We start from the raw sequence: 17,515 nt of genomic DNA on the forward strand, positions 1-17,515 counted from the left end.
CCGCACAAGCTCCCCTCCTGTGCACACCCTACAAACACATATTACATGACACACCCCACGGTCTACATGAGACTAACTCACAATGACATGTCTCCGCCCCCGTGGATCACACACAAGAGTTCCCCGCCCTACAAGTCCTCTCTGCCCCATTCATTCCTCCTTCCCTCCCAGGCCCTGGCAATCACTCATCATTTCACTATCTCCACAGTCTTGCCTTTTCTGGGGTGTCCCACAGTTACAATCCAACAGCATCCTTTTTGAGGCTAAATATTCCACTGTCTGGATGTACCAGCTTATCCGTTCACCTACTAGAGGGCATCTTGATTGCTTTCAAGTCTGGGTAATTATTAGTCCATAACTGCATGGACAGTTTTCAATTCCCTCAGGCATATACTGAGGAGGAAAACTGTTGAATCATATCAGGTAAGAGTAGGTTTAGTTTTTGTAAGAAACTGCCCAGCTACCTCCCAAAGCGACCATACCACTGTGTACTCCCACCAGCAACGGAAGGACGTTCCAACGGCTGCTCCTCAGCAGCAGCATTGCTGGAGGGCCAGTGTTTCTCGGGCCATCACAACACGTGTGTGGTGGTACCTCATTGCCTTACTACATTCCAACTCAGAAACCATCACCACAACCTATCTGGGAACATTTCAATCCTCCCAGAGGGAAACTCAGGGCTCTTTATGACCTCCCAACTCTCTACCCCCCAGTATCAAGGAACCACTAATGGACTTTCCACCCCTGTCAACCATCTACACACCCTGGCCATTTCACAGAAATGTCATCATACATGATCCTGTGACTCGCTCGTCACTCGGCATGACGCTTTCAAAGCTCAACCCTGCGGTAGCGTCAGGACTTCATTCCTTTTTATGCAGGAATAATAAAAATAATATGTCTGTTCATCAGGTGCCATCTGGGCTGTTCCCCCCATTTGGCTCTTCTGAATAATGCTGCTGCGCGTTTCCTCTCCTGTGTATAAAGCTAGGGGTGAAATTCTGGGTCACGTGGTAACTATGTCACCACGTTAAGAACTGGAAGACTATCTCCCGTACCTCTGGGCCATTTAACAATCCTGTTGGTAGTGTGTGAGGACACTCGGTTCTCCGCATCCTCGTCCGCACCTATTATTACCGGACTTCTTGACACGGGCATCCTGGGGCGTGAAGCGGCATCTCACCGTCACTCTGACGTGCGCTTCTCCGATCCTAAGGACACTGAGTATCTTAATCATGTGTGTGTGTCGGCCACCTGGGCGACCTCTCTGGAGAAAGGTCTACCGACCACTGTCTGTCAAATGTCAATGTCTGTCAACAGACCAGTGTCTGTTGACCATTTTCCGCTGGGCTGTCTTTGTATTACTTAGCTGTAAGGGCTCCTGATATATAGAGATAAAAGTCCCTCATCCGATACGGTATTTGCAAAAATGTCTCCCATCCAGTGGGCTGTCTTTTCACTTCCCTGACAGTGTCCTTGAAAACATAAAAGCATTTAACTCTGATGAAGCGCGCTCTGTCTGCTTCCTGACTGGTTGCCTGGGCTCGCAGCGTCCTACAGGAGACGGCGCTGCTCAATTCCAAGGTTGCACGGATTGATCCCTAGGTTTTCCTGTAAGAGTTTTACAGTCTGTCTTTTAAACCCTGGTCCTTGACACACTCCAAGTGGATCTGTATACACGGGGATACCGAGATGTCTCGGTACGGTCTGTTGGAAAGATGGTCCTTCCTCACTTGGGCCGTTCGGTCGTCTTGCACACAGCGGGCTGACCACGCGCGGGAGGAGGTCAGTGTCTGGATCCCAGCTCTACCTCGCGGAGCTACTACTTACACCTGTGCCAGCACCACACTGTCTTGACCACTACCGCTTCGTAGCCAGTTCTGAAACCGGGCTAAGTGAGTCCTCCAACTTTGTTCTTGTTTTCCAAGAACGTTTTGGCTATTCTGGATCCCTAACACGGTTGAATCATTTGGAGGATCAGCTTGTCCACATCTATCAAAAAGAACTGAGATGATGGAAGACACTGCATTAAATCTGTACACCCATCGGGGGGTCCCATCAATACTAAGTCTTCTGATATATGAACATAGAAAGTTTTTCCAGTTATTTAGATCGCTTTCAGTTTTTTCAACACCATTTTGAAAGTTTTCAAAGTACAAGTTTTACAATTATTTTGTTATATTTCTTCCTAAATATATCACAAATTTTGATGCTACTATAAACAGAATTATTTCCTTAGTTCCATTTTCAGATTACTCATTGCAAGTGTATAGAAATATAATCAATTTGAACCCACAGGTGTATTAATCTTTGACAAAGCAGGAAAGAACGTCTAATGGGGAAAAGAAGATCTCTTCAACCAAGAGTGTTGGAAAAATTGGACAGGCACGTGCAGAAGAATGAAACTGGACCACTTCCTTACACCATACACAAAAATAAATTAAAAAATAGACCAAAGACCTAAATGTGAGACCTGAAACCATAAAAATCATAGAGAAGGACATAGGCAGTAACTTCTTTGACGTTGCTGTAGCAGATTCTTTCTAGATAAGTCTCCTGATGCAAGGGAGAACAAAAGCAAAAATAAACTATTGGGGCTGTAGCAAAATAGGAAGCTTCTGCACAGCAAAGGAAACAATCAATAAAACTTAAAAGGCAACCTACAGAATGGGAGAATATGTTTGCAAATGATGTATCTAATAAAGGGTCAGTGGCCCAAATCTGTATAGAATTTGTATAACTCAACACCCAAAACATGAATAATCCAGTTAATACATAGGCAGAAGACATGAATAGTGATTTCTCCGAGGAACACGTCCAGATGGCCATCACACACGCGAAAAGATGCTCAACATCACTGGTCAGCAGGGACACGCAAACAAAACTACAAGGAGGTACCACCTCCCTCCCATCAGAACGTCAAAGATCAACACCACAAGAAACCATGGATGCCGGCGAGGATGGGGAGAAGAGGGGGACCCTCCTGCACTGCTGCTGGGAAAGCAAACTGGTGCAGCCGCTCTGGGCAAGTTAAAAGCAGAGCAACCCGACGACCCAGCAACTGCACTACTAGGGGTTTACCCAAAGATGCAAAATACTGATTCCGAGGGATACATGCACCCCATGTGTACATTAGCATTCTCTACAACAGCCAAATTATGGAAACAGCCCACGTGTCCATCAGATGATGAATGGGTAAAGAAGATGCGGGGTGTGTGTGTGGGGGGGGGGGGGGGAGTGTGAGAGAGAGAGAGAGAGAGAGAGAGATGGAATATTACTTGGCCATAAAAAGGAAAGAAATCTTGCCATTTGCAAAGACATGGCTCAGTTACAGACTATAAGGCAAAGCAAGTCCGTCAGAGAAAGACAAATACCATCCAACTTCATTCGTATGTAGAATTTAAGAAACAAAACAAATGAGGCGTCGGGGTGGCTCAGCTGGTTAAGCGTGTGACTCAGTCTCGACTAAGGTCTTGACCTTGGGGTGGTAAGTTCAAGTCCATGTTGGGCTCCACTTTAAAAAAAAAAAAAAAAAGGAAAAAAAGAGAGGCAAACCACGGAACAGACTCTTAACTAGAGAGCAGGTTACGGGGGGAGGCTGCTGGGGGACGGGTGAAGCAGGTGGTGGGGATTCGGGCGTACACTTGCGATGGGCGCCTGGCAGCGTAGCACAGTGCTGAGTCACCACACTGCACACGCACAACTAGCATTACACTGCACGTTCGCTAACTGGAACTGAACTCAAAACTGCAGAAGAAGAAATACAACTGCATTCTGTGTACTTATCGCGTACCCTGCAACCCTGCTGAACTCCCATTACTGCTCAAACAGGCTTCCAGTGGATTCCCGTCCGTCCTCCTCACGTAAGTGGAATCATACATTACTTGTCTCTTTCTGGCTAGTTTCACTTTGGAAGGATCATCTTCACGGCTGAAAAACGTGACGTCTGAATGCCATCAAACACGCTGTCAGTGCCGCGAAGTTCTGTTGTCTGAATTCTTAACAGTTCAGCGCTTTGAGTCAAATTCCAATAAGGTACATAAATGCTTCAACATGTGCTCTCTCTCTCAATCCATAGGTTCCCCTCCAGCTCCTTCTTCCCCGAAGTCAATTTTATTTAGGGTTTTAAACTCTGTAGTCATAAATGAGATTGGTTTATTTGTATGCTAGTATCTGTGCTTCTTGGTTAGGTATTGGGATTAGCCTAATTCCACGAGATGAAATGGATGGCTCTCTTTTTGTTTTTGACATAGCATATAAAAGAAACAAATTTTCCTTGTGTATTTAACAAAACTTCCCTGTGCCTGTGGCATCTTTTATAAATAAGAATTGTTTATTGACTCAGTTTTTCTTACGGTTATGCTTTATTCAAGTTTTCTATTTGAGGTGATTTTGGTAATTCATATATCCTGGGATACTATTCAACTCAATAGCCAAGACTTTTGGCACAGACATACACAGTGTTCTTATGCTTTTACAGTTCTACTCCATCAGTAATTGTCTTGTTTTTTCCAAAAGATGAGCTTTCGATTTTATTGAGCTTCTTAACTATTAACTTTGCTTTCCATTTCATCATTTTCTAATTTTTTTTCTTCTTTCTTTATGTTCACTCTTTTTCTAGCTTCCAGAGCTAAACACTTAAATCATTTCTTTTTCTTTTTAAAGATTTTATTTATTTGACAGAGAGAGCAAGCACAAGCAGGGGGAGCAGCAGAGGGAGAGGGAGAAGCAGGCTCCCCACTGAGCAAGGAGACCAACGTAAGGCTCGATCCCAGCACCCTGGGATCATGACCTGAGCTAGAGGCAGATGCTTAACCGACTGAGCCACCCAGGGGCCCCAGATCATTTATCTTTCAATCTCTCACTGTCTTTTAATTATTTAATTTTAATAAATGCTTTTAAACTTAAAAGCTTATTCTCTAAGTATTGTTTTAGCTGCTTTCCACAAGTATCTTCACCATATTCTCAGATATTGTGACCTCCATTGTGATTTCCTCTTTAACTTAAGACCAACAGGAATGCATTCTTAGTTCCCAAACTTTTACAAAACACTTACGTTACTGTTTAAAATCTTTAACAGAATTAGGTAAGAAAACATAAGTAGTCTTATTTTTTTTACTACGTTGAGTTCTTGAGATATATGTACACAGGCCATTTTTTTGTGTTCCTTATGAATATAAAAGGAATATAAAATATAATATATATTTTATATATATTATAAAAATATATAATATATAAATATATATATTTTTATAATATATAAAAAATATATATTATATTTTATGTATATTATAAAAATATATAATATATAAATATATATATTTATATATTATATATTTTTATAATATATATAAAATATATATTATGTTTATATATTAAATATATGTTATATATATTTATAAATATATATTTATATATTTATAAATACATATTTATATATTATGTTATTTTATAGTATATATAATTTATAAATATATATAAAATATATATATAATATATATAAATATATATTTTATATATTATAAAAATATATAAATATATTTTATATATAAAATATAAAATAGAGGGCACCTGGGTGGCTCAGTGGGTTAAGCTGCTGCCTTCGGCTCAGGTCATGATCTCAGGGTCCTGGGATCGAGTCCCGCATCAGGCTCTCTGCTCAGCGGGGAGCCTGCTTCCCTCTCTCTCTCTCTCTCTGCCTGCCTCTCTGTCTACTTGTGATCTCTCTCTGTCAAATAAATAAATAAAATCTTTAAAAATAATAATAATAAATAAATAAATAAATAAAATAAAATATAAAATAGAATAACATGAATATAAAAGGAATGAACATTTTTTGATTCCTTGGGTACAGAATTCCTAGATCAAGCTTTTTAAAATTCTGTTGCTCAAAGCTATTACATCTTACCTATTACTTGATCTAGCAATCAATACAGTATTAAATAACTCCTTCCTGTGCGTCTGTTGATGTCTTCCTTTAATTCTATCAACCTTCTGTTTTACATGGCATGTCATGGGGATTTCGTTGAGTACATACAAGTTCATGATTGTATTTTTTTTTTTTTTTTAGGACTTTAATTTATTTGAGAGAGAGAGAATGAACGAGAGAGAGAGAGAGCACAAGCCAGGGGGAAAAACAGAGGAAGAAGCAGACTTCCTGTGGAGCAAGGAGCCCAATGCACAGCTCAATCCCAGGATCCCCAGACCCCGGGATTGTGACCTGAGCTGAAGGCAGACGCTTAACCGACTGAGCCCCCCAGGCGCCCCAGTGATGGCTGTATCTTCTCGGTAGATTGTCTCATTATGAGATAGCCTTCTACATTCCTTCAACGTGTGTTGAGTAGGCCCCAATCTTGTTCTTACTGTTTCATTTGTTTCACTTTCTTCTTTTAAAACCTAACATGAGTTATGAAGTTTTTTGGTTCTGGTTTTTACAGTCAGACTTACTGTTTCTAGGCTGATATTGTTTCTTCTACCCTATATTCTCCCTCCATTTACTCTTCTTGCAAATGCCGTCTCTACTGGTTCTTCCGGTGATTCGTGTGGCTAAGTGCTCTTAGATTCCATATACCTAAAATACCTATTGTGCTCTCGTTCTTTTTTTTTTTTTTTAAGATTTTATTTATTTATTTGACAGAGAATCAAAAGCAGGCAGAGAAGGGGGGAAGCAGGCTCCCTGCCAAGCAGAGATCTGGACGCGGGACTCCATCCCAGGACGCTGAGATCATGACCTGAGCCGAAGGCAGAGGCTTAACCCACTGAGCCCCCCAGGCGCCCCGGTGCTCTCATTCTTGAATAACTCAGCTACATATAAAATTTGAGGTTGAGACTTACTTTTCTCTGCACCTTGAAGGTATTTGTCTCCTGTAATAGATTTTGTTTATGTGGCATCTCCCAATAACCTGTTTCTTCTGTTAGCCTTCCATATTTTCTTTTCATTCTTGGTGTTCTACAGCTTATGATACGTCAAAATAAGAATTTACTATTCTACAGCTTATTTACTTATCTACTTTATTTACTTATTTACTTTACTTATCTACTTATAGTAGAATTTACTATTCTACAGCTTTACTGTTCTACAGTTTATGATACATCAAAATAAGAATTTACTATTACATATCTACTTGGTACTCAGTATTTATGTTAAGGACTCACTTTTTTTCTTAATCCCTGAAAAACCTCAGTTAGCATCTCCTCAAATATTTTAACCCTCCTCTGTCTTCTCCTGCAACTTTTTTTTTTTTTAAGATTTTATTTATTTATTTGACAGAGAGAGAGATCACAAGTAGGCAGAGAGGCAGGCAGAGAGAGGAGGAAGCAGGCTCACCGCTGGCTGAGCAGAGAGCCCGATGCGGGGCTCGATCCCAGGACCCCAAGATCATGACCTGGGCCGAAGGTGGAGGCTTAACCCACTGAGCCACCCAGGTGCCCCTCCTGCAACTCTTTTTATTTTATTATTACTATTTTTTCAGATTTTATTCATTTGACAGAGAGAGACACAGAGAAGGAGCACAGGCAGGGAGAGTGGGAGAGGGAGAAGCAGGCTTCCCACCGAGCAGGGAGTCTGATGTGGGGCTCCATCCCAGGACCCTGGGATCATGACCACAGCAGAAGGCAGACCCTTAATGACTGAGCCCCCAGGCGCCCCACAACTCTTTTCAGAAACATGTTCGAGACTCATTGGAGCCTCTATGTCTGCTGCCCTTTGATCCTTCTCGCTCTGTCTCACTGAGAAGGGGAGCTCCCAAATACCATTTTCTTATTCACTGAAATCTCTGTGCCTTATCTACAGTTTAAACCATCTATTTACCTTATTTCCATTTATTTGTTGTTTCTAAGATTTCTAATGGCTTTCAATTTTATTTAATATACCTAGATTTATTTCCATATCTCAGTGTAAGGTCACAGCGCCTGAACCACAAACATCTTCCTTAACCTGGCACAGAACTACTGAAACTCTGATTGGTCAGTGCCTGGGCTTTACAGAAACTAGGCCCACAGATAAAGTCCTTCCCAACAGCCCTAGAAAATCTGTCTTCTGGTGATGAATGCGTGTTATAGCTCTACTATTTTCCTTCAAACTCCAAACTCTCTCGCCTTCTGTTTGCTGCTTCACATAACAGAGCTTCTCCTACTGCCCAAGACTGAGGATTTCCAAAACCAAACCCTGGCATAGTGCCAAGCTGTATACTGAGGTTGGCGAATCCAGAAAGCCAAACCACACACTTCTTTTCAAAGCTGAATGCGTTTTCTTCAAGTTCAGTGGAAAAGCAACAGAGCTTTCAGAAACACGAACATACCCAGTTGAAGGCAGCTGAGAAAAGAGCAGGTACCAAGGTCGGAAGGGGCAGCTGAGAGGAGTCCGAAGTCCTAACCTCTTTCCGCAGCCTTCCTCATACTGTCCGTACTTCTCCGCTGGCCCTTCTCCAAACACGAGAGCGCAGCTATTACCACACCAAAGCAAACGCTGCAGCTATTGGGACAAATACAGATGTCTGGACTTCCAGAGTCACCTTGACCTGGTCTGCTGGATGCTGAAGACATGCTGAATACGTCAAACCCATGACTTACGCTGCCGCCATCTGTGACCACGAAGACCAGGTTCACATTTGCAGCAGACGCTGTACCAGAAGCTGCCGCTTTAGGGGACAGCCGTACGTCTTTATTTTCATTATGACATAGGGAAACGGCCAGGACTGAAACTGAATCAACATTTACCTTTTACAGACTATGCATTTTCTTTAGAAATGACACCAAAAACTCTTAAAAGGGGTCACATTATTTCTTCCGAACTTTTGTGAAAAGTGACGTCCCCTCCACAGCCGGCTGAAGTTCGCCAGGAACTCCAGACAATGCAGACACGAACGCGCTCACAGATCGCTTACTAGGTCTCGGTGTCCTCACAGTAACTTGACATACCCACACTGTTTTCTGAACGAACCCACAGTTCAAGCTGTCTGGGTCAGAGACTGAAAACCGCAAAGGATCACGTATTTCAGAAATGAGAGGTACTTGATTATTTTCCGTTCTGAAGAACCTTACAGGAAAGTCCATCTTATAATTTAAAAACAAAAAATAAGAAAACAAAGGAAACCCTAACAGCTTTATTTGGGGACAGAGGAAACGAGAAAACAAAATGAACAAACTTGGGGCAAGACTAACTTGAGTTTACGGAGTAAGCCAGACTGAAAGAGCGAGCGCAGGAAGGGCTGCTGGAGACCGCGGAGGAGGGACGGGACGCCCCAGCTAAGGCGGCGGCGCGTTCACCGGTCACCAGAGGCGAGCCGTGTGCCACCGCGCACGGACATGAAAGGTACCACAGGTCCCCCAACAAGGACACACCACTGCACCGTTCAAAGTGGTGCCTCCTCAGTTCGAGGCTGGAACAAGCTTTCTCAGGGAGCGTTAACGAAGTCACAGAGACACATGGAAGAACCAGACAGAACTTCTCATGACGTTCAACATACGTTCAAACGATGACTCTGCAAACACACGATCTGCTCCTGAAGACCATACTTGTTTGGAGATAAAACCGTAACTCAATCACCCCAGCCTCCGCAGTGACTTGCACCGTGTGCCGTGCTAAGACAGGAGCGCCAGCGTTCCCTCCCTGTGGGCCTCGAAGGAACTAGATCGAGAGGGGAGGCAGCCGCACCCCACAACAGGCAGCAAGCCTGTGCTGTGCTGGATGCACTCCGTGAGGCCTACACAGCTCTCAAGCTTGTCTGAACACAGTTCACAGCAAAAGATGCATTTTCTATCTCACCTCCACGCACACACATGGCTGTGTCACTGACGCAAACCGGTCCGTCCCTGTGACTCTGCTCAGCTGAGCCTTACCAGGTGTCCTGCGCCACTGCGTCCCACTGTGCTCTCGACACCTGCTGCGCACGACCACTTACAATCTTTCCTGACCCCTCCAAGCGCGGCCACCTATAGCCTGCAGGGAGCTCGCAGGGCAGGGTCCTCAGTGGAGCACACAGACCCCTGCGGAGTATGAGGGCAGAGTCCCCTGCCCACCTCCCTTCCCTCAACAGCGCTCTCCCATGTAACGAGACACGGCCTTCTGCCCGCCCCGCACTGTGGGTCACCGCCCCATGAATAACCTCCTCTCCCGTGTCCAACCAGAGGGACAATGTGAAGCATCAGGACTAGCGATGGAAAAGCGCACAGCTAACGACTGGGTAACAGGCCTGCATCAGGTCAGGCGACTGCGAAGTCCACTTCCAATAACACCGGAGGAAGCCTGAGCGGGCTGCTGGCCGACAGACGAGAAGTACTTTCGAAGCTGAGGACTATGTGACTTAACATGTAATTCAGAGAGACCGTAAGAGAATGGAAAAATCATCACATAAAATAAACCTTCTAGGGTGCTTGGGGGGCTCAGCCAGTGAAGAACTGTCTGCCTTCGGCTCAGGTCATGATCTCAGGGTCCTGGGATGGAGCCCCATATCAGGCTCCCTGCTCAGCGGGGAGCCTGCTTCTCCCTTCCCCTCTGCCCTTGCCCTGTTCATGCTCATTCTCTCTCAAATAAATAAATAAAATCTTAAATAAAATAAAATAAACCTTCTATTTCCATATACTTATTTATAAGACTAAGGGTTCTCAGCACTCATCTTTATTTAAAAAAAAAAAAAAAAAAAACTGGAGGCACCTGGGGGGCTCAGTCTGTTAGGCATCTGCCTTTGGCTGAGATCATGATCCCAGGGTCCTGGGATCGAGCCCTGTGTTGGGCTCTGCACTCAGCAGGGAGTCTGCTTGGGTCTCTCTCTCCCTCTCCCTCTGACCCCCTCTACTCCCACTTGTGCTCTCTCTCTCAAATAAATAATTTTTTTTTAAAAAACCCAAAACTTACCTTTTTCTACAAGTAAATATTACTCACACAGAGGTTACGACTTAATTGGGAGGGAAATCCAATTGTATCTGCATTTCCAATATGTAATGTACCTGCATTTCCAACAAGTTTCACACTTTATTATATTTTAAATGTATAGAATGTATGTAGTGTGTTCAACTGTGCACGTATTAATAACTGTAACGGTAAGTCAGTGCATTAGAAATATGTAAGCAATTTCTGTCGCAGACAAGTCCGATGAAATTTTCTTTGAAAAGGGCTTTCGAGCATCAAGTACCACCCATGACTCCCCAAGTGTGGTCCCTGAACCAAGAGCATCAGTACCACCTGCTAACTCACTAGAAGTGTCAGTTCTAGGACCCCGCAGACCCGATGAGTCAGGCTCTAGGGTGAGCCGCACAATCTCTATTCTAACAAAGTCAAATTCTGATGCACAACACTCAAGTCTGTGTTCCTAAAACACGGGAAAAAAAAACTTTTTAGAATAAAATTCTGAGGGAGCTGTAGAACTGAAAACCCAACACAAGGAGGGGGAAAAAATGTAAAATTTCTGCTGAAGATCTTATTCAAGTATTTTTCTTAAAATGAATGGTGAAAGATATTAAATCACTGATTGATTCTGCTGGATATGTTTAAGAGCATGAGGTTTTAATTTAAATTCTTTTTTTTTTAATTTTATTTATTTATTTGTCAGAGAGAGAGCAAGAGTGAGCACAGGCAGATAGAGTGGCAGGCAGAGGCAGAGGGAGAAGCAGGCTCCCTGCTGAGCAAAGAGCCTGATGTGGGACTCGATCCCAGGACGCTGGGATCATGACCTGAGCCGAAGGCAGCCGCTTAACCAACTGAGCCAGCCAGGCGTCTTAATTTAAATTCTTAATGTTGACAATAATACAGAATTTGTATCTTTTGTACCTTTTTAAATTTAAAATAAAACATTTTAAGCATCACCTTCAGGAAAGGTGTAAGGGTATACACGATGACTTGATGGAGTGCTTCCACAAAATGGAACTTCAAAGCTGGCTGATCACCAGTCTTGAGCAGCGGCTCACAAACTGCACATACCTAGAGCTCATCAGAAATGCAGATTCCTGGGCACCACCCCAACACACTGTGTTCTGACGAGCTCTCGGAGGATTTCACCCAGCATCGAGTCGCCCAATTAAAACACCGACTGCTGGACCCTGAGCTGGTCAAGCATGAGACAGGACCCAAACCATACATTTCTAACAAGCTTCCCAGGTGACTGCGACCCAGGTGACTGCAACCCCGATGCTGCTGTTTTGTGACCACACTCTGGGAACCACTGCTGGGGGCTGCAGAAGCCACAGCTGTATTTTCCTACATCAACACCCAACGTGTAAGCCTGTCCTGACTCTTCAGGGCCAGGCCATCAACACGTTCCCGCATCTGTCTTGTAAGCCTTCCTTCTCTCCTTGCTCGAGCTCCAGTTCTAGAAGTTCCAGAACCCTGGCACTGCGGCTCCGGCTCCAGCCAGCACCCAGCACCGCATCTGCCTCACTGGAGTCCTGGGTCTTTGCTGGTAAGTAAGTGATCATCTGCAGGATCCCCTCCAGGAAGCATCAACGTGTGACAGTCTGCAACACAGCCAAGGCTCTCAGTAGAACACCCCGAGGCCACTTGGCCTGGGCTCGCTCTCGGGTGGGAAGACCACCGAGAGCCCCGTGTCCCAGGGTGCTGGAGCCTCCCTACAGCGCGTATCCTTGTGAAGCTCAAAGATAAGGGAAAGCCTGAATCCTGCATTTTCCAACGTGTTCTATCAGTTCCATTCTTTTTATTTATTTTTTTAAAGATTTTATTTATTTATTTGAGAGACAGAGATCACAAGCAGGCAGAGAGGCAGACAGAGAGGGGGGGGGGGGAGCAGGCTCCCTGCTGAGCAGAGAGCCCGACACAGGGCTCGATCCCAGGACCCTGAGATCATGACCTGAGACGAAGGCAGAGGCTTAACCCACTGAGCCACCCAGGTACCTCTCTATCAGTTCCATTCTTAACTCTAGGCTCTAAATAGGCTTTCAGTTTACAATGTAAATACAAATAAAATCAAGGTGTGTTCAATGATAAAATTAACATTGTACTACCAAGAAACTCTACACGTTAAGGCAGTCTTAGTATGGGGAGTTAGAGACAGACTTAGGAACTTACCCTCTTTAGCCAAATATAACTCTTTAAATTTTGCTCTCTTTTGATTAAATTCTTGCTCAAGCTGCTGCTGTGCACGTAAAAATTCTGCATTAATTTTTTCCAATTCTGCTACCCGTTGCTGAAGAGAAACTGGAAAAAAAAATACTAGTTAACAAGTAATAACTTTTATTTATAAGTTACATATTTCTATAACGAAACAAGTAAGCAAGCTTCTTCCAAAGATCCAATATATTCTAGAAATTCTAATCTTCGCTTCTATCAGACATAACCCACACTACGAATGAATCACACAAGGTACCACAGCATATATATATGGAGAATCACGTGAGGCAAATTTCCCAAAAGAGAGCTTCTGAAGTCCCTCTGTAGCTGACAGCGCGTTGATCTATTCTGGAGTTATTAACTACTGGAGTGCGGGGCCCAATCTTGCTAGCTCCGGTTTCCCTCAAGCATTACAAGCAAAACTTTACAGTTTTCTGACTGGGAAAGGCAAACCAGTCTAGACCATCCTCCCAACTGCAAAAGGACTCATCACCATTATACTGGAATCATCATCAAAAACCCTCTCGTGTACAGAACTATTAGGTATGAACCCCCCATTCCTGGCGGATGAACCGGTTTGCAGAGTCATGGTCACGGGGGAGTGTCAGGGACTGGGACATGTCTGACTTCAGGGCTACATCATTTCGTGGCAGCTGATTAAATAAGTGGCCATCCTGAGCAAACCCAGGGGTTCTTCTGCTTCAAGCAAGAGGAGGGCAACCCAGGAGTCCGACCTCACCTCCTCCTCTGCCGCAACAGCAACCCAGACACAAAGCCATAACCCTAATCCCTCTGAGAGACACAAATGGGTACTAATGCCACCACCTAAACCCCAAGGCTAGCGGAAGTCCCAGGTCTCTAGCATGAGCCACTCCAGATAATAACGATTTGTTACTATTTTAACCATGATCTGAAATTCTCTCTGAAGGCCCTACCTTCCCCCAACCGGGTCCTCAATTATAGCACACAGGAAAGACTGGGGAAATGCAGCAGTGGTTTATCTATGCGTGAACAGAGTCGGTCTCATTAATTTCTTCCATGTGGTTTTCAAGGTTCTCTACAACTCCTCTGATAAAAGATAATGAGCTGAAATCAGCACCTAAAACTATGTTCATCGCCACATCTTCAGACCAGCCTCACTACAGATTGGACAGTCTGGATACAATCCAGGCGGAAGGGGAAGGGCTGCCGTCCTGCTGTTTGAGCCCCACCATTCACTATTAAAGGTGAAGCGTCATTTTGAGGAGCGCGCATCTAGGGCCTCTAGGTCACAGCAAAGAACGGCATCCGGTCATGTGAACATTCGATGACTTTTGGAGAAAAAGAGGGATGGAGAATCTGGAGGGGAAAATATGGAGTCATCTCACACGTCCTATCTGAAATCATGGAGGAAACTTGCTATCTACACTATTTACTTCTCTTGGTATTTTTACTGCCCAAATCCCAAATGTCAAATAAACAAGCTTTTCCCTTAACAGTCTGACATTATGGGTAGCTACTGATTACCTCATGAGGTCAGGAAGGACTCAGGGGAAGCAAAAGAAAAGAAAAAGCAAGACCCCTCTGTCCTTCCTTTTCCCTAACAAATACACTCCCACCCCACTCCTACCATCCTCAAAACACGCACAAAAACGGCCGTACCTTTCAACATTTAGAAACTGAAGCTAATCGATAATAAAAGCTAAAACGCAGCCTTTAAAACGGCAGGTAAGGGGTGCCTGGGGGCTCAGTCAGCGAAGTGTCTGACTTAATTTCGGCTCAGGTCGTGGTCTCTGGGTCATGGAATGTAGCCCAGCACCTAACTCTCCGCGCCGTGGGGAGTCTGTGTGTCTCCCTCTCCCTCGGCTCCTCCCCCTGCTTATGGGCTCTCTCTCTTAAACAAATAGGTCTTTAAAAAAAAAAAAAAAAAACAAACCCTGCAGCCAAAATGAAGTGTGGTTCCAGCTCCCAAGCCCGTCCTGGCTCTGGCCCACAGAGCAGCCGCAGCCCACACCCACGGTCTGGCCGCCTCTCTCCAGCTCTGGGACAGTTTTCAGTTCCAGGGATCAGGATCCCTTTGAGGATACACCAACTCCCTTACTCTCATTTGTTGTTTTAATTAAAAAATTTTAAATCCACCTGAAGTACTTCTAACATACCGCAACTCTACAGCAAAGAAAAGGGCCAAAACAACTGTTTAAAAAAAAAAAAAAAAGAATGCCTCTACTGCTGTATCTGGAAAATCAATTCCCCTTGCATAAGACAGCAGAGAAGTTTACAAATGGCCATATCCTAATGCATTAGCGACCAACCTCAAAGTAAACTGGAAATAGCGCTCATCACACAAAGTACACATGCTGTTTTTCTAGCATGGTCACCACCAAGCTCACAATAACTAGCTAACAGCTCATGTTAAAAGTACTTAGCCTGGTATTTGGGGGAAAACATTGATCAATGTAATTATCAAACTAGTGGTATTTATTTGACGAATAAAGGAAAAAGGCAGAATAAGCAGGTGACTTCATACGTAGGCACAGAAGACCAGAAGTCCCTCGAGCCTCGTGATCCTGACTCAGTGCCCACGCTTCAGACTTCCAGCTCCGACCCCTCTCCAGGACCCTGCATCTTTTTTTTTTAAAGATTATTTATTTATTTATTTATTTATTTGACAGAGAGAGAGAGAGAGATCACAAGCAGGCAGAGAAAGAGGAGGAAGCAGGCTCCCTGCTGAGCAGAGAGCCCGATGCGGGGCTCGATCCCAGGACCCTGAGATCATGACCTGAGCCGAAGGCAGCGGCTTAACCCACTGAGCCACCCAGGCACCCCCAGGACCCTGCATCTTCACAGCACCATGAAAAGTCAGTCTGAATGCCAGCCTTCCACAACTCAGCAGGTGAGAGCTATCGGTATCTCAGCCTCCCTGAACCACTCCACGAGTCTGCACGTTGGTGCCTTCAGCTGGATCCTAAGAAAAAGTGGGCACCCGGGTGGCTTGGCTGGAAGAGCGTGAAACTCCTGATCTCAGGGTTCTGAGTTCAAGCCCCACACTGGGTGTAGAGGTTACATACAAATAAAATCTTGGGGATCCTGGGTGGCTCAGGTGGTTGAGCATCATCAGACCCTTGATTCTGGCACAGGTCATAATCTCCAGGTTGTGGGATCGAGCCCCACATCGGGCTCCGCACTGACTGTGGAGTTTCTTAAGAGTCTCTGTCTCTCTCCCTCTGCACATCCCTCCCTTGCAAGCATGCACACGCTCTAAAAAAAAAATTTAAAAGGAAAGAAGAAAGAAAAAGGGGGAAACTAAGTTATGCAATGGCTATTTTTAATGCTTGACACCCAAAGGGAAAAATTATTACATCAATTACTCAAAATGTATGAAATAAGCAACCGGAAATGAAAAAGGAAAAAGACTATGGTAAATAACTGAAGGAAAGACCCAATGACTCTTAGATGCATCTCCTTCCCTAATCCTGATACGAATGGGAGAACATGTAATAACTTAAAGATATTTTTAAGTCCCAAACTCTTTTTTTTTTTAAGATCTTATTTATTTATTTGACAAACAGAGATCACAAGTAGGCAGAAAGGCAGGCAGAGAGAGAGGAGGAAGCCTGCTCCCCGCTGAGCAGAGAGCCCAATGCGGGGCTCTATCCCAGGACCCTGAGATCATGACCTGAGCCGAAGGCAGAGGCTTTAGCCCACTGAGCCACCCAGGCGCCCCTAAGTCCCAAACTCTTATTAAGTTTGATGAGACATAAGCAACAGAAGAAAAGTAGTGTAAGTCAAATATTACAACCAGAATCTTTTTGTTTCAAGATGTTCAAGACCCAAGAAAACACCTAAAATAAATAAATAAAACACATAACTTCAGTAGAACAAAAGAATCTGAACATTTTCTATAACTCAAAAGTCTTCATTTCTGTCTCATTGGGTAAAATGAAACTACTAAGTATGGCAGGAAATATCCACCCAATGGAATAATATCAAGCCAAAAAATTATATTAAATAAAAAAAAACAAAATACAAAATTATACAACCCAATATGAGCTATGCAAAAAAATACATTAAGAAAAAAAAAAAAAAAGACTGGGAGGAATATGCCAAATTACCTTGAGTGGTTGCCTCTCTGAACCAAAGTGTAACTACAATAATAAATTACACTGATTACACGGATTTAAATTTAAAAGGTAAGGAAGTATTTCATCTTTTTAAAAAAATCATTACAACCGTTTATTATTGTTACGTCTCAATGTCTCTGCTCATAAAAAGTGCACATGATTAACCTCAATAGTCTTCAATGTTTTGACACACTAATCATTTTTTATAAGCTACACTTAATTTTCCCAGGATAAACAATTTGTTAAAATAGATGAATTTCCTTAAAAAATAGAACCTCTTAATTTGTTTCAGACGTGGCCTTCCAGCTAGCAAACTGCATTCTTCTGGTGCTCTAAAAACTCACCATGTACAATT

General features: G+C 43.7%; 1 protein-coding gene across 2 annotated transcripts in view; it reads right to left on the bottom strand.

Moving 5' to 3' along the window:
* Positions 1 to 17,515, bottom strand: part of LOC111161108 (rabaptin, RAB GTPase binding effector protein 1) — an 88,822-nt gene that overhangs the window by 41,612 nt on the left and 29,695 nt on the right. The window contains exon 2 of one of the 2 annotated variants that reach the window (XM_022524592.1): positions 13,019 to 13,147. The exons of the other annotated variant lie outside the window; for it this stretch is intronic. Coding sequence (XP_022380300.1) covers positions 13,019 to 13,147 — 129 coding nt within the window. The remainder of the gene's footprint in view (positions 1 to 13,018; positions 13,148 to 17,515) is intronic. 2 annotated transcript variants of the gene reach the window in all.

This window comes from Enhydra lutris, unplaced genomic scaffold (assembly GCF_002288905.1).
Source record: "Enhydra lutris kenyoni isolate GAN:26980312 unplaced genomic scaffold, ASM228890v2 scaffoldscaffold82, whole genome shotgun sequence".
NCBI lineage: Eukaryota > Metazoa > Chordata > Mammalia > Carnivora > Mustelidae > Enhydra > Enhydra lutris.